The sequence below is a fragment of the Epinephelus fuscoguttatus genome, linkage group LG13 (assembly GCF_011397635.1).
Source record: "Epinephelus fuscoguttatus linkage group LG13, E.fuscoguttatus.final_Chr_v1".
In the NCBI taxonomy this organism is placed as follows: domain Eukaryota; kingdom Metazoa; phylum Chordata; class Actinopteri; order Perciformes; family Serranidae; genus Epinephelus; species Epinephelus fuscoguttatus.
In genome coordinates, this window is record NC_064764.1 from 25,705,658 (window position 1) to 25,720,349 (window position 14,692).

General features: G+C 42.8%; 1 protein-coding gene across 2 annotated transcripts in view; it reads left to right on the forward strand.

Annotated features, from left to right (window-relative positions):
- Nucleotides 1-13,596, forward strand: part of gsk3ba (glycogen synthase kinase 3 beta, genome duplicate a) — a 44,535-nt gene extending 30,939 nt beyond the window's left edge. Inside the window, exons 4-11 of one of the 2 annotated variants that reach the window (XM_049594770.1) lie at nt 3,067-3,177; nt 5,711-5,841; nt 6,866-6,972; nt 7,108-7,205; nt 7,479-7,586; nt 8,458-8,644; nt 9,038-9,136; nt 10,441-13,596. In XM_049594770.1, coding sequence (XP_049450727.1) covers nt 3,067-3,177; nt 5,711-5,841; nt 6,866-6,972; nt 7,108-7,205; nt 7,479-7,586; nt 8,458-8,644; nt 9,038-9,136; nt 10,441-10,511 — 912 coding nt within the window. In that variant the 3' untranslated portion in view covers nt 10,512-13,596. The remainder of the gene's footprint in view (nt 1-3,066; nt 3,178-5,710; nt 5,842-6,865; nt 6,973-7,107; nt 7,206-7,478; nt 7,587-8,457; nt 8,645-9,037; nt 9,137-10,440) is intronic. The other variant, XM_049594771.1, reaches the window with a different exon arrangement.
- Nucleotides 13,597-14,692: the final 1,096 nt, after the last annotated feature.

The window sequence follows — 14,692 nt, forward strand, 5'->3', positions numbered from 1 at the left end:
TAAGCGGACCAGGGTTCGCTGGTTTGGTCTGCACCATAGTTCGAATGAGCGTTCACACCAGCTCCAAATGAACCGAACTATCCATGGAAGCGCACCAGGGTTTGTTTAAAGCGGACCAAATAGCGCCAGTGTGAATGCGTCCTTTGTTTCTCAACCCTGTGATAGTCTGGCAACCTGTCCAGGGTGTCGCATCTCTCGCCCAGTGACCACTGAGATAAGCTCCAGCACACCCATGACCCTCCACTAGGATAAGCGAATAAAGAAAATGAATTAATTTTAGTTTCACATGTAAGATCTTTCCCAAAATGTGCTGCCTACACAAATTTTAACAGCACATAGGCCCTGATCTTGTGTCAACGGGTTGGGTTGGGTCGGGTTGCAAAACTAATTAGTCATGTATGTGCGTGATGGGGTGGGTCAGTATTGCACAGTATTGCATGTTGCGTTTCCAGTTCAGAAATTGGTCCTGAAAATCAGACCCATGCAGGACTCTGTCTGACATGTATCTGGCTGTGGCCAGGCACATATTTATAGACCTATTCTTAGATCTGTAGTATGTAAGTGGTAAGTTGTAGCTGTCTTCATTAGTGCATGTCATGTCCCTCTAGATCTTTCCGTGTCTGTGTCCCTTGATTTCACATATTCATTTACACTGACCATTCCTCTAATTCTCTTAAATGCATCATCAATTGCTGACTTATGTAGTGTCACATATGGGAGTCATACTCAGGTACATGACCAGGCAGCACAAACCCACATGCTAAAATGAAACTGACGTGACTGCTGTATGTTGCGGCACATATTCCATCAACTCCCTTCTCCTACACAACATAGCACAGCGATTGTTGTTGATAGATAGCTGAGACAGCTGTTCAGGTGCAAGCAGTTTTTTCTCAGCAAATTAGAGGCTGAATTATTTAGCCAGCACGAAACAAGGAGCCAATCAGATCCCCGCCTGGCTAACCAGCTGGAAACAAGCCAAGGAAGTGGCTTTGTAGTGAGGCAGGAAGTGAGTCATCGCTGTTGCTAGGCTAAATATAGCTTTGATGGCGCTAGCAGGAGGCGGAGCGAGCCCTCTAGTCGTCACAAATGTTATCAATGGGAGTTTTGCTAGTGGGTGCACACACACACACACACACACACACACACACACACACACACACACATGGCGAGAGGAGAGAGACACACAGAGAATGAGTGTTGGGGGGGGAGGGTGATGCCAGTGACAGATGAGTGTGTAAACTAAGGTACCATGTCTGAGAGCTGCTCATCGTCACTGATATCTGCACCCGTTTGTGTCAGCCTGTCTCCCAGCCTGCCTCTCGGCCCCTGCGTTTCACTCAGTCAACATATATGAGTCTAATTGTCTGAGTGTGAGCGGGAGAGAGCAGTCAGGACAAAGCAGGGCATTGAGCTGACAGAAGTGTACCACACAGTCTGTCTGGGAGCTCTTCACGAGACCGGCTTGCTCATCGTGCTTCGCAGACCTGCAGGGAGCCAGCTCTGCCCACTGCCTGAGCTGCATGTCGGGCAGGCTGTTAACACTGCTAGCAGATGGGGGAGGCGAGAGGAAACGGACAACCTGTCCCAGACCAAAAAGGAGGAAGAGAATAATTAAATTAATTTCGGATGAAAGCAGTTTGTTTATGTTTAATGGTCAGTATGACTCAAAGCAAATGAACACTCCTGGCTGTAGTGTGGCAATATAAAAGGGTGTGTACAATTGCATATTAATCCACCACTGAAAGTAGTCCCTCCACGAATGCACTGTTTAGTGCTGTTAAATTTAAAATGACAGCGCCCAGCTGTATTTGGAAAGTACTAAACATGATGACAGAGCAAGGAGGTCAGAAAATATTGGGGGGTGGATTAAACCGTTGTCAGTTTTGGTATTTAAATTGGATTATTGAAAGAATATATTTTAAATGCTCATGAGTTACACAAGGGACACACAGCCTCAGCACAGTGATGATATATATTTTATTTTTAATATTTTGTTTAATTTAATTTAATTTAATTTAATTTATTTTTGTTAAATTTTTATTTATTTTAATTTTTATTACATTTTATTATTTTATTGCTTTATATTTACATACTTGTATTTCATACTCTTATTCTTACTCCTTTTAATTCTCTGTTCTTTACACCGGAGCGACTGTAACGAATCACAATTTCTCCTCGGAGATCAATAAAGTATTTCTGATTCTGATATTAAGAAACTTATCCTGGATTTGAATGGTGACATTTTGCAACTCACCCCAAAATAATCTAGACTGATAAATAGCACTACAGGTAAGAGGAGAAATATGCAATATGCGTGAAGTGTCCCTTTAAGGGAGCTCAAGCGCGTCCTCTGAAGGCTCGGCTGTTGCTCCTCAACAAACCATCAGGGGACACACGAGCAAGCTGTGAATGCATGAATAAGAATGCGAGCAACTTCCTTTGTGGATCTATGAGGGGCTTTATGTCTAAAAATATTTACAAACTGTTTCCTTTCAGCACGAGAGTTATGAGCGTGATATGACTTCTAGGTCTCAAACAATGGATTCTCAAGAAACACCCGATGACTCAGTGCTGGCTAACTGTGGTCAGAATCAAAGGAAAAAGGAAGTGTTAGAATAATTGGGTGGAGAAGCCTCAAGATACAAGCATCCTTTCAGGGGTCAGTGTGCTTCAGGGTAGAACGTGCACAACCCTGCCCGCCAAGCAGGAAATGATATCATTGTCTGTGGCCACTGTTGGAGCGCAGGCCTTTATGACGCATGGTTGTGTGTTTCCTACCCTCGGGGGACGAGTTCTATACAATGGGTTCCCAGTTAGACGGTGAAAAGAACATATGTGACATCAGCTCACAAACAGCTTGTTTCAACAGGGGAAGACATGCATAACTGTATACACACAGAGGAAGAGAACCTTCTCCAAGATAAATTGACATATTGGGCAGCTGGCATGAGTGCTTTTATTTTATTTTCATTGTTGGGTAACTGTTTAACTTGACATTACAGACTATGATAGTTAGTTTACACTAATCACCTGTGTGTGCATGTCTTTGCTTTGCTCCAACAGAAAGATGAAGTGTATTTGAATCTGGTTCTGGATTACGTTCCTGAGACTGTCTACAGAGTGGCCAGACACTACAGCCGAGCCAAACAGACTCTGCCCATGGTTTATGTCAAGGTATTTAAGTGTGTGTGTGTGTGTGTGTGTGTGTGTGTGTTTGAGTCTGTAATCATCATGCCAAGAATTACTGTAAAACTTGGAATATAAGTCGCACTGGCATATAAGTCGCAGTCTATTTTTAAAGGTCTCAAACAGGGAAAAAAAGGTTTTGTATTACTATTTGTTAATAAAAACGTTACACAATAACAATAACCTCTTAAGCAGCTTTGGTTACTTTTCAGATTGCAATTTTCCAAACAGCCTCTTCAGGAAATAAAATTATAACAACATCTGAGCCATAAAAATGAGTTTTAATTAACGCTAAACTTCTTTTTTTTTTCTTTTTAAAGAAGACAGTTTTACCTTATTAAGGCTCATTTATGCTCACTTTACGTACGAAAATGTATATGTCCGTTTCAAATGATGCTATCGTCACTGCCCACATACTTCCATGCGCCCTTTACGTTGGCATCGATGTTAACCAATATATCCACCAGATGGCAGCCCAGCGTCAAAAGTTTATGACAAAAACAAACATGGCGACTGTGGAGGAGATATTGATAATGTACCTCTTGCATAAAAGACAAAAACAGAGGCAGCGTTGTAGGAGGTGGTGGTTGGTGAGGCCGTTAAATACATCGCGACTGGAGGACGGAGAATTCTTTTCTCTAGTACTGCCGATGAGAGAAATTGAATTGTTATTTCTTCTTCGTGTCTCACTAGAGCTACATATTGGGTAGTGACAGCAACACTGCCCCCACGGTTCCCGGTGGTACTGCTCCGTTTGGCCTGTATCCCTAAGCTTTATGGAAACGTGCAGAAATACGGACGAAATGAACGCAGAGCACGGACAGAAGGCTCCGTCCGTATCCGGATCCGTATTTAACGTTGAGCATAAATGAGCCCTTACAGTGTGGGCTGTAACTATACATAACAATATGACAGCTTGTTCACTGGCTGGCTATGATATAGGTCGCACCGGTCTATAACCCGCACCCAACTTTTGTTTGTTTGTAGTCGACTAATGAAGATGAGTTTACATATCACCTTGGGTTCGTCCTTCACCTTCTCAAAATGATCCCACACTTTGGATTTCCTGCCCGACATGTTATTAACTAGCCTGTGGAATAACCGCAGGTACCAGCCCTGGAAATTAACCTGACTCCTGTCTGACTGCTGAGCGTGGGCATTTCCTGTGTCTGACCTTTCAAATTAAATTCCCACATGGTCCTGTCATATAGGTTTGGATTTATTTTAGGGCAGTGGTTCCCAACGCGTCCAGCCACGGGTCCAGATTTCTCCTTACTCACTAGTTCAAGGTCCACACAGTTTAATACATGCAGCGTCATACTTGGATTTGCCCAGGTCGTTGAGCTATTTTACTGTCTCTGTCAAGTAGCTGTCCATTAGTTACTTGATTTGCAGTGGGAAACCGCACTTCAAAGTAAAAGCTTTGTGCCAGAAATTCACTTAACCTAAAATACAGTGTGTTTTTTACAAACTTGACACGTTTATGAGTTACTTGCAGTCCAGAATGGACCTGTGACCCACTTTTGGACTGAGACCCATCAGTTGGGGACCACGTTTAGTAGAGATAGTCTGAATGTGAGATGTTTAGGGGACACTTGTAATTTGTAGCGACAGAAAATAATCTGGGTTACTCTTATGTTACTTACTACTAAATTGTGTTAACAGCTACTGACACAACTTACCTCATTTATTTGACTTTCCTTAACTGTGTAAAAATAAGCAGCTATATCTCACTTCACTGTAACAGAGAATATTGTGCAGATGTCACATTAACATTTCCCATCTCTGCCTCTAATATGATTTCACTGTGTAAAACTTGTCTTTGTTTGTTTGCTCTGCGCACAAATCAGTTGTCACATACAGAGTATTTCTCTTGCTGTGACAGATGCATGACACACACGTGAGAGTAAATTGCAAAGGCGGAAAAGTCAGTGCACATTGCCCGTCGCTTCAGTTTTAATGATTTTCCTATCTCTGTGAAATAATTGAAAAAACACCTACGGTTAATTAGTCCCACAGAGCAGAGGAAGCACTCACAGTCACCTTTTAAACTACACGCAGCAAAATAAATATTCATCAGCACAGGAAATGTGGGATGAGCTGAGCATATTAACACAAAGATGCAATTTTTGTCATCTCACAAAGACATAATATCCTTCATTGAGACATTAAGCATTAAGTACATGAAGATGTTGCCTGTTGACATACAAACTTGTTTTTTGCATATATATTTTTCCAATCAGCAAAATCACCACATTGTGATTGAATCTGAGTGGAAAAAGAAGGCCTTGCAGTCGCAAACATGTTTTATCTTTATGAGGCCTGTGCAAGTTAACAAGGTTCAGGAGTTTGAAGAGGCAATGTGAGATGCCGTCGTCTAAACACTCGCTGATAAAAATGTTACGTACTTGACCCGGCTGAAGCTGATTCTCAAGTGGTTGTCTCCACACTTTAACCCTGTTATGAAAACTGAGCTCGCTGTTTGCGTAGGTGTAACCTGGGTGTGTTTCTGTGTGTGTAGTTGTACATGTACCAGCTGTTCAGGAGCCTGGCCTACATCCATTCGTTTGGGATCTGTCATCGGGACATCAAGCCCCAGAATCTGCTGCTGGATCCAGAGACCGCTGTGCTCAAGCTCTGCGACTTCGGCAGGTGAGACTCAGCTACCGTGTCATATTCAGTCAACTCACATGTCCACTCACATGTACTACACTGCAAGGTAGAGTGGGTTGTCCACTAATTGGAAGATTGGTAGTTTGATCCCCAGCTCCTCCAGTCTGCTTGGGCAAGACACTGAACCCCACATTGCTCCTGATGGCTGTTCCATTGGTTTTTGAGAGTGTGTGTATGGTCACTGAGCAGCAGGTGGCACCATGTATGGTAGCTGCAGCCATCAGCGTGTGACTGTGTGTGTGTGTGAATGGGTGAATGTGACGTAGTGTAAACGCACTTTGATTGGTCGGTGCAGTCTATTTACTGCCAAAACAGCTGTGCACGAAGACCTTAGAGAATAAAAATAGATAAAATAATTTTAAAAAAGAGTAAAACTAATAAATTAATAATAAAATAATTAAAAATTTATAATAATAAATAATAAAATTATACAATTAATAATAACCCAATAAAATAAAAAAATATAATAAATAATAAAATAAATAAATTAATAAATAAATAAAATAATAATAAAAAAAGGTGTATATATAATTAATAATAACATAATAAAAATAATATGATAAATAATAAAATAAGACTCCTGGGTTGTGGTAGTAGGGAAAGAATAAAAAAATAATAAAATAAAAAAAGTCGTTTTTAAGATATTTAGATGTGTCAGTAATTGTAGTGTGAAGAGTCCTGGCAGGGATTTGGAGGTGTGGACACTGGTGTCACCGGCAGTAGAGGTTGTCACTTGTGTGTATGATATTGCATCTGGTGAGTTTAAATGTGCCAAAATATTCCTTCACAATTTAAGCCATTAACTAAAGAGGTTACCTTGTGAAATGTATAAGTACGTGGGCAGTAGTGTAGTATTTTACTCTCTTACACACCTCTAGTACACACTCTTCTGTTTCAGTCCTAATCACAAGGCTTGTCTTTAGGTTCATATTTTCCTTCTTCTTGCCATTAAGCAGCAGAATGTGGTGATGGTGATGATTATGTGCTTTGATTCTGTGTGCAGTGCTAAGCAGCTGGTCCGCGGGGAGCCTAATGTGTCCTACATCTGCTCTCGCTACTATCGAGCCCCTGAGCTCATCTTTGGTGCCACTGACTACACTTCCAGCATAGGTAGGCTGAGTCCAGCTGTCACAACAAACACTTCACCCTTAAGCCTCAACACATAAGGAATGTTATGTATTGTGATCATGTTTTGCTTGTATCTGACTTCTTTTCCCTTTTGGTGACCTGCCGTTTCCTCCCTAGATGTGTGGTCAGCCGGCTGTGTGCTGGCAGAGCTGTTGCTAGGGCAACCGATCTTTCCTGGTGACAGTGGAGTGGATCAGTTGGTTGAAATTATCAAGGTAATGGCTGGGGTGACTTGCAGCGTGTGAAGCACTGGGCCAAATCTGTCCCGCAATAGGGTGCCGAGTGGCCTGCTGACCATTTTCTAATTCACATTGAAAATTAGTTGATACACACTGGCAATATTTTTGTACTTTGAATGCAAATAAGGCGCCATAGTAGAAAAAAAGGCATCAAAACAGAGCTGATCTGTTTCTTTTTCACAAGTGAAGAAGGAATTTAAACTAAAGACACCCTCTCTCTCCTGCTCTTGTCTGTCCTGTCCTCTTCAGGTTCTCGGGACCCCGACTCGAGAGCAGATCCGCGAGATGAACCCCAACTACACTGAGTTCAAATTCCCCCAGATTAAGGCACATCCTTGGACTAAGGTGAGTCAACAGGTACAGGAGCCCTTTTACTTCTTTAAGATCCACTGCTGCTGCATCTCTTTGTCTCCATGCTTGTGTTGCCTACATGCCTGCATGCCGCTCCACAGCCATTTCACCTCATCACATCCACCCAGCAGAGCTTCATGGGGGAGTTAATAGCCCCACATCTGCTCTGGGCTTTATAGACCCTGACTGATAACACACAGGCTCAAGACTCAACCTCACACAGTTGTCGTAAAACTCTTTTTAGCAGTATTATGTTGACTTCTGACTGGCTGTTAAACATGTTTTTTAGGTGTAGCTGAGTTTGTTGAGCCTGTGTTGTCTCAGTTACAGCACCATGTCCATCCTACTCAGTCAGTCCTCACTTTGCTCAGCCTTATCCATCAGTTATTAAAAGACAGGTTGACCTGTCAGTATCAGACTGTCACATTAGTTCTCCACTTCATGCGCTCATCTTGATGCATGTTTAAAGTCGTAGTGAGAATAAAACAGGTGGGAAACAGTGAAGGGACACTCTCTCTTCCTGGCTTCCTCTCAGCGGTCCCACCCGCAGTTCTTGCATTGGATAACAGAATCAGCAGGCAGCAGCACATCCTGCTGTTGGCCTCTTGGGCGCCCTGTTGTGGTTGCTTTGTGCAACTGCGTCCAGGCAGTGCTGCTGTTCACTGCTGCAGCAATCAAAGCCGTTCATTCATACTCATACAAAACATATGACATTGGACTGAATACAGTAGGTCTCATAAAATAGCTTTAGCTCAAGCTAGTTTCATGTGTGTGTGTTTGTGAGTGTGTGTTAACAATATTGGAATTTCTCCTTTTGTTTGACAACAGTTAAAGGACAAACCGCTGACGTTCGTGTTTGTGTCTAACTGTTGTTCAGGTGTTCCGGCCGCGCACGCCTCCGGAGGCCATCGCCCTGTGCTCTCGCCTGCTGGAGTACACGCCCACGGCCCGCCTCACCCCTCTAGAGGCCTGCGCACACTCCTTCTTTGACGAGCTGCGAGACCCCAACGTCAAACTGCCCAATGGGAGAGAGAAGCCCTCCCTCTTCAATTTCACCACCCAGGGTATGCACACACCGATATTCTGTTTAACAGTGTAGAAGACAAAAGTAAACCAGCAAATCACAATCAAAATAGGTGCTGAAAAATTTTCTATCAATCGACGGTATCAATGGATCTATCAGTCTATCAATGGTATGTAAAACCCCACTTTTTAAACAGCAAGTTTGACAGAAAATAGTCATCTGTATTTTGCCATCACATTATCAATAGTATTCATAAGTGGATGTTAAAACCTTTTGGATTATGTAGCATTATTAGCTCTTCACGCTACAATTTATTCCCGTCTCTTATTAGTACGAATCACCTCTGGAAATTTCCATCCGTGGATGACGTATATAGTGATTTCATTCTCTGATCCATCCAGAAGTTGCAAGAAACTTGTTCCTTCTCTTTCAGAGTTATCCAGTAATCCCTCTTTGGCCTCCATACTCATCCCTGCCCACGCCCGCAGCCAGGCCGCCGCCTCCACCCCAACCAACACCTCTGCCACCACAGGTTAGAGCCGCGCTTCCTCCAGCTCGGCTTCAGGGCTCTATTTGCAAGTACTGGTTGTGACTTATGTTGGGGCTAACTTATAAAACGTCGTTAAGCTCTAGTGGTCAGTACATTTCATTTCAAGTTCTGTAGATTTTAACTTAGGCTAAAAGTTGCTGTATAAAAAGCACCATGGGTATTTTTTTTTTTTAAAGATATTTTTTGGGGCTTTTTAGCATTTAATGTATAGGACAGACAAGCGTGAAGGGGGAAGAGAGAGAGGGAGTGACATGCAGCAAAGGGCCACAGGCTAAGGCCGCTGCGGCAACAGCCTTGTACATGGGGCGCCTGCTCTGCCACTAAGCCACCAGCGCCCCTGCACCATGGGTATTAAACACTGCTTTACAGGTTGTTGCTCAGCTGCTCAGTCGCTCAACATTGCAAAACACATACTTCCACACAGTTACACCTGGGAGTCGCCCAAAGCAACCTGTAACTGTTGGTCACTGAGCAGCTCCAGTTGGGTGTCAAGGATCTTGCTCATAAGCCTGGACTTATTGTAGTAGCTAAAGAAGGGAATGAGTGTTACTTATTCACTTTCCATACCTATATTATCCCAGTCAACTTTAATGGTGATGTAAAGCAAGTTTACTGAAGGACATGTTTCACTCATCACTCTCTTTGTGTCTGGCGTTATGTACATTGGGTACTATCATGTGTCCTGACTGATTGGATCACAAGTGGACAGCTTTAAGTACAGGTCCACTCAAGATCCGATTGCTCAGACCACATTCAGAGGTGGTCTAGGTCACATTCTTTTAGCAGTGTGTACACTAATGTGCTTAACTGACTGTTGCTGCTGTTAGACAGGTTAGACACAGTGCTGAAGGACCGTCCCTGGAGCTGCTCTCCTTCCGGGCTGGCAAAAGGTCTGCCCAGTTAGCGTGAGCTAAAACAGCAGCAGCTGTTAGACATCCCAAACAGAGTTACACCGACACCAAAACGGCTCAGCTTTATCATTAAGCCCGTTAATAACCATGAGGCAACATGAGCTGCTTGAAATGATTCACGTGTTTATTTGCATATAGAGTAGGGGCCAGAGATTAAATTGCAAGTGGTCACTCGAAACGTTCATGGAGATGTATTCTAATGCCAGGTATATGAACAAACAGACTAAAAGCTGTCCAATTGTGAACAGATCACCAAGGACGCATGACAAAACCAAGTGTAAACAGGATCTCTGTCATTCTTAAGGTGTCTTTATTGACCAATCTCCTAACTAACTCTATGTAATTGATCATCATCTCCTCTCCCTCTGTCCACAGATGGCAGCAGCACAGAGCGAGGTCCCAGCACCACCACCGCCTCTGCCTCGGCCTCCAACTCCACCTCCTGAGCCCACAATACGACCCGCCCCGCCCCGGTCTCAGCCCCAGCCCACGGCCTCTCCATTGCCCCGGCCAGGGGGTGAGCTTCGCTCAGCTCTGCTCTGCCCTGCTCTACTCCCTGACAGCAGCGGAGCGATGCTGACGCAGTCCGGGTTCGACAGCTAGCCAACAGCCCCATGCCACCACCACAAACCAAGCATCCCTAAATCTGCCTCTTTTAATCCCTGGCTGGCCCCTCCTCCAGCTGTTTGAACTCTACACCATCCTCCGTCAAAGACGTCTCTCCGTGCCCTTTCAACGGGGAAGGAAAGCGCAGGGCCAGAGGTGTTGTCGACTGTACTATTGATAAAAGTACACTGTACATGTATACACAATGCTAGCCTGCTAATGTTTGTAAAAGGACAATCTGTAGAAAAAGTCCTACGCTGTTCCCCTTGGCCCTCTCCCTATCTGGCCTCCCCTCTTTGTCCTCCTCCACATTGTCCCATTTTTCTGCATCCTCACCCTCTGACCTCCGACCCAATGTGTCCCCTGGCCGATCTCCCCTTTGGTTCCTCCTGTAGTGCATGGCCTGAGTATGGATAGGATCACCCGGGGGGGTCACCCCGCCCTCTCACTTCTCACCTCCACTTCCGCAGACAAGGCATGAGGCTCACGCACGGGTATACACACAAACACACTCATAAACACACATCCTCACACACATGGGTGCATGAAGATCCTGATGTATGTGGAAAGAAGCAGTCCACTTGTGGGGGTAACGTTTGGGCAGGTTTATTTTTTTCTTTTCTTTGCCTGGGGTTGTTTTTAAATGGTTAGAAAAAGCTGTTTTACTCGACCTTGTTTTTAATTTTTGTTTTGTACCCCTGGGCAGATGTTTTTGGATTGCCATGTGCGATGGATGTGACACGTATCTGGTCCTGTGTGCTTGTATAATATATACATACAATACAAAACGAACATGCATACATACACAGTTTATATATTACTTTTCCTTATGTATAAAAAGTATATATAGATATATGTATATTAACTACAATGGTTCAGAAATCATTTATGGTGAGCTCATATCTGGCAGTGCAGTGGCAATATTTGCCGCTGCCTAAAGACAATAGATTTAGATAAGGTGGTGTTTTTGTTTTCTTTGCTGGAGTGTGGTTAGATTCCAGCAGTCACTTCCCTGTTCTCCCGTGTTGTCTGTATTAAGGCTGTAGATGCATTTTAGGGCATTGCTCTATTCCCCGTCTTTGTACGACTCTGTCTATAACAGTGTTTCTGTGACAGTGCAGCGTCCAGACAAACATCTTCTCCCTCCCCTCCCCACCCGTCTTCCTCTTTTCTCTCCGTCTCTGTGAAAAACTCAAGATGTTTCTTAACACTTTTCTTTCCTCGACTCCTTGAGAAGTCCCGGCGGCGGTCCCCCCCTCGGCTCACCCCCCCCGGACTGTCTCATGTGTTGTGACCACTGACTGAAGTGTTAGCCTAGCGTTCTTTCTCCTCCACCTGCCGCACATAGAGCCACTCGGTACAGTCTGTCGAAGCGTCTTATTTGCAGAGAATACTCACTACATTTAAAAACAAAAAAAAAAAAAGACAAAAAAAGAAAAGAAAAAAGCTGAATTTGTATATACAGTATAAATGCTCCTCACCAAAATTCTGTATGACTTGTATGTTGTTTTTTTTTATGTTATGTTGATTCTTTTTTTCCATGTTGTGTTTAAGGTATGTATATATGCAGACCCATGTACTGTTTATGAGCAAAAACAAAGAGGGTAGGGAAAGAAATGAAAAGAAAAAAGATTAAAAAACAATCAGGGCAGAACTGATATGATGTTTATGGATATTGTAGATGATGATGATCAGCTTTATCCAGCCATATGTTCAATCTTACCTGTACAGTACAGTAGATGACAGCTGTATTATTGTAACAAGAACTAGTCATGTATAGTGTAACTATAGTTTGGAGTGCCTTTGCTTTCATACACCTTCGCCTTGCCCCCCCCCCACCTCCCCTCCCTGCCATCACCCCCCACCCATCCGATTGTGACTCTCCCTTCGGTGCTGTTGAATGTCCTGCTATCCTGCAACACACACATTCACACCCTCCCACTTGATTTTCAACCCCCTGTCACTCGCACCTCCTCCCCTCTTTCATCGCACACTTAATGTAATATACAGTACATTGTTAATTGTAAGGATTATTTTTCCTTAACTGAAGATACAAGTAGATGAGTGTTTATTTTAATAGATGTTTTATCTTGGACACACATGCACGCACAAACATGTATACCACAGTCCTGGCACGGGCTCCGGGGCATGAAGTGGGTTGTACGGGGAGGGTCGCGGATGGCAGCAGGGGGTTAAAAAGGCCTCATATACTGTATATATACAATACAGTACAGTTTCTGTATTACTCACAGTGTTGGTTCTGTTACCAAAGCCAAACTAAGATGTAGTTGTGATGAGCCATCCTCAGAGGCAGTCTTGTTTCCTGTCTCTCTTACTCTTCTTCTTCTCTTTCTGGATATTTTGTTGTTCCTCTGTCCTCTTGCTTGTTCTCCTTCTTGTCCGTGTACTTCGGAGGGGGAATTCAGTAGCACCTAAGGGGTCGAGTCATGTAGCCTCTCTCCTGTCTCCTGCTTGCTGTAATTTTGCATTCATGAACGTGTTGCTACCCTCCACCGGAAAAAGTTTGACCACCTCACCTTACCCCTGGCTCCAGTTCAATAAAAACACCACAAAGGTTACCAAAAAAGAAGTAAAGCGAATATATATGCGAGCATAATCTGTTATGCTGGCATATATATACCAGTTTGATATGCTAACTGGGGTTAAAGAAAAGAAAAATCATAGAAAATACTACAAAAACATCCTGTATAACAGTACTACTACTTGAATGCCTCTGTTTGTGACTGAAATTTTTATTTCTTTTGGTTATTTTTTTTTCCTGTTTGTTTTGTTTTTTTCTTTTGTTCTGTGAAGGTATGCTAAATGTGCACCTCTGTAAATATTCCCTCTGCGTGCTCTGAGGAATAGTTCCCTGGTACTGTAATTTGCATTAAATAAAGAGTAGGATAGCCTGGAAATGATCAAGCTCCTTGTCCGCTCCGTCTTCTTTAAGTGAGAGTTCACAATGGACGTCAGAGTCGGTATGTATAAAGCCTGTTCAGAGTCTCAGTTATCATTTATGACCCACTCTGAGTGTGTTGCTGTGTATTTTTTAAAATACATAAAAAGTAGACACAATAATTAAGAATAAAATTCAAGGTGCAATGCAAACTACAGTAAATCCATGTGCCTAATATAACAGAAGCAGTATGTACACACTGCACAGTACAAAATACAATATAAAAAACACAGTAGCTGCCTTGTACAGTGACCAAGTTACCAGTGCAGGTGCCTTACATGATAAAAACAGTAAGTTCACACTGCACGGTATTGAATACAATATAGAAGGCATAATAATCATCTTAAAAAAAGACCAGATTACCCATGCAAAAAAAACAGTGAGCGCACATTGCATGGCCGAAAAACAATATGAAGTACAATTACTGTATTTTTCATATTTTACACCATTAACAGTAAGAAATATATAATAACTACACTACACATGGCAAAGTTAGCAGCACATGTACCCACGAGGCTAACTGCAGAGACTTGATTTTCTTCATATTTTCAGAACTTGGTCTCAGATACAAAATTGCAGAAACAACAGCTACACACTATAAAAAATGTGATTAAGTTGAAAACGAAAATACAAAATCTGTCCCAGTTCTTTCACTACTTAGGCTAAAACATGAAAAGGTTCACAAGCTGATGGCTCCAGCATGAATATAATCAAATGTTTACGTTTGATTGTATTTAGGTGTGATTCTTCCAAATGTTAACATTAAACACATTTATATTTATATGTATTATAGCAAGACCATGAGTCTGCAGCAGTGATATTTAAATCACGGGTACTGGGTGGCCCACTGACTGTTTTCTAATTCACAATATTATTGTGTTTTTTTGTACTTTGAATTGAAAAAATAAAAAATTCTAGGGAGGGATCTGTCAGACTCCCTTACAGAGTCCTGGATTAAGCCTCTAATGCCACCAGACCCTTGAAATGCCACCAACTGACCCCTGGCTTAATTTCATTTTGCAAAGTAGCCCCCGGGCAAAGCAAGTTGAGTATCCCTGGTCT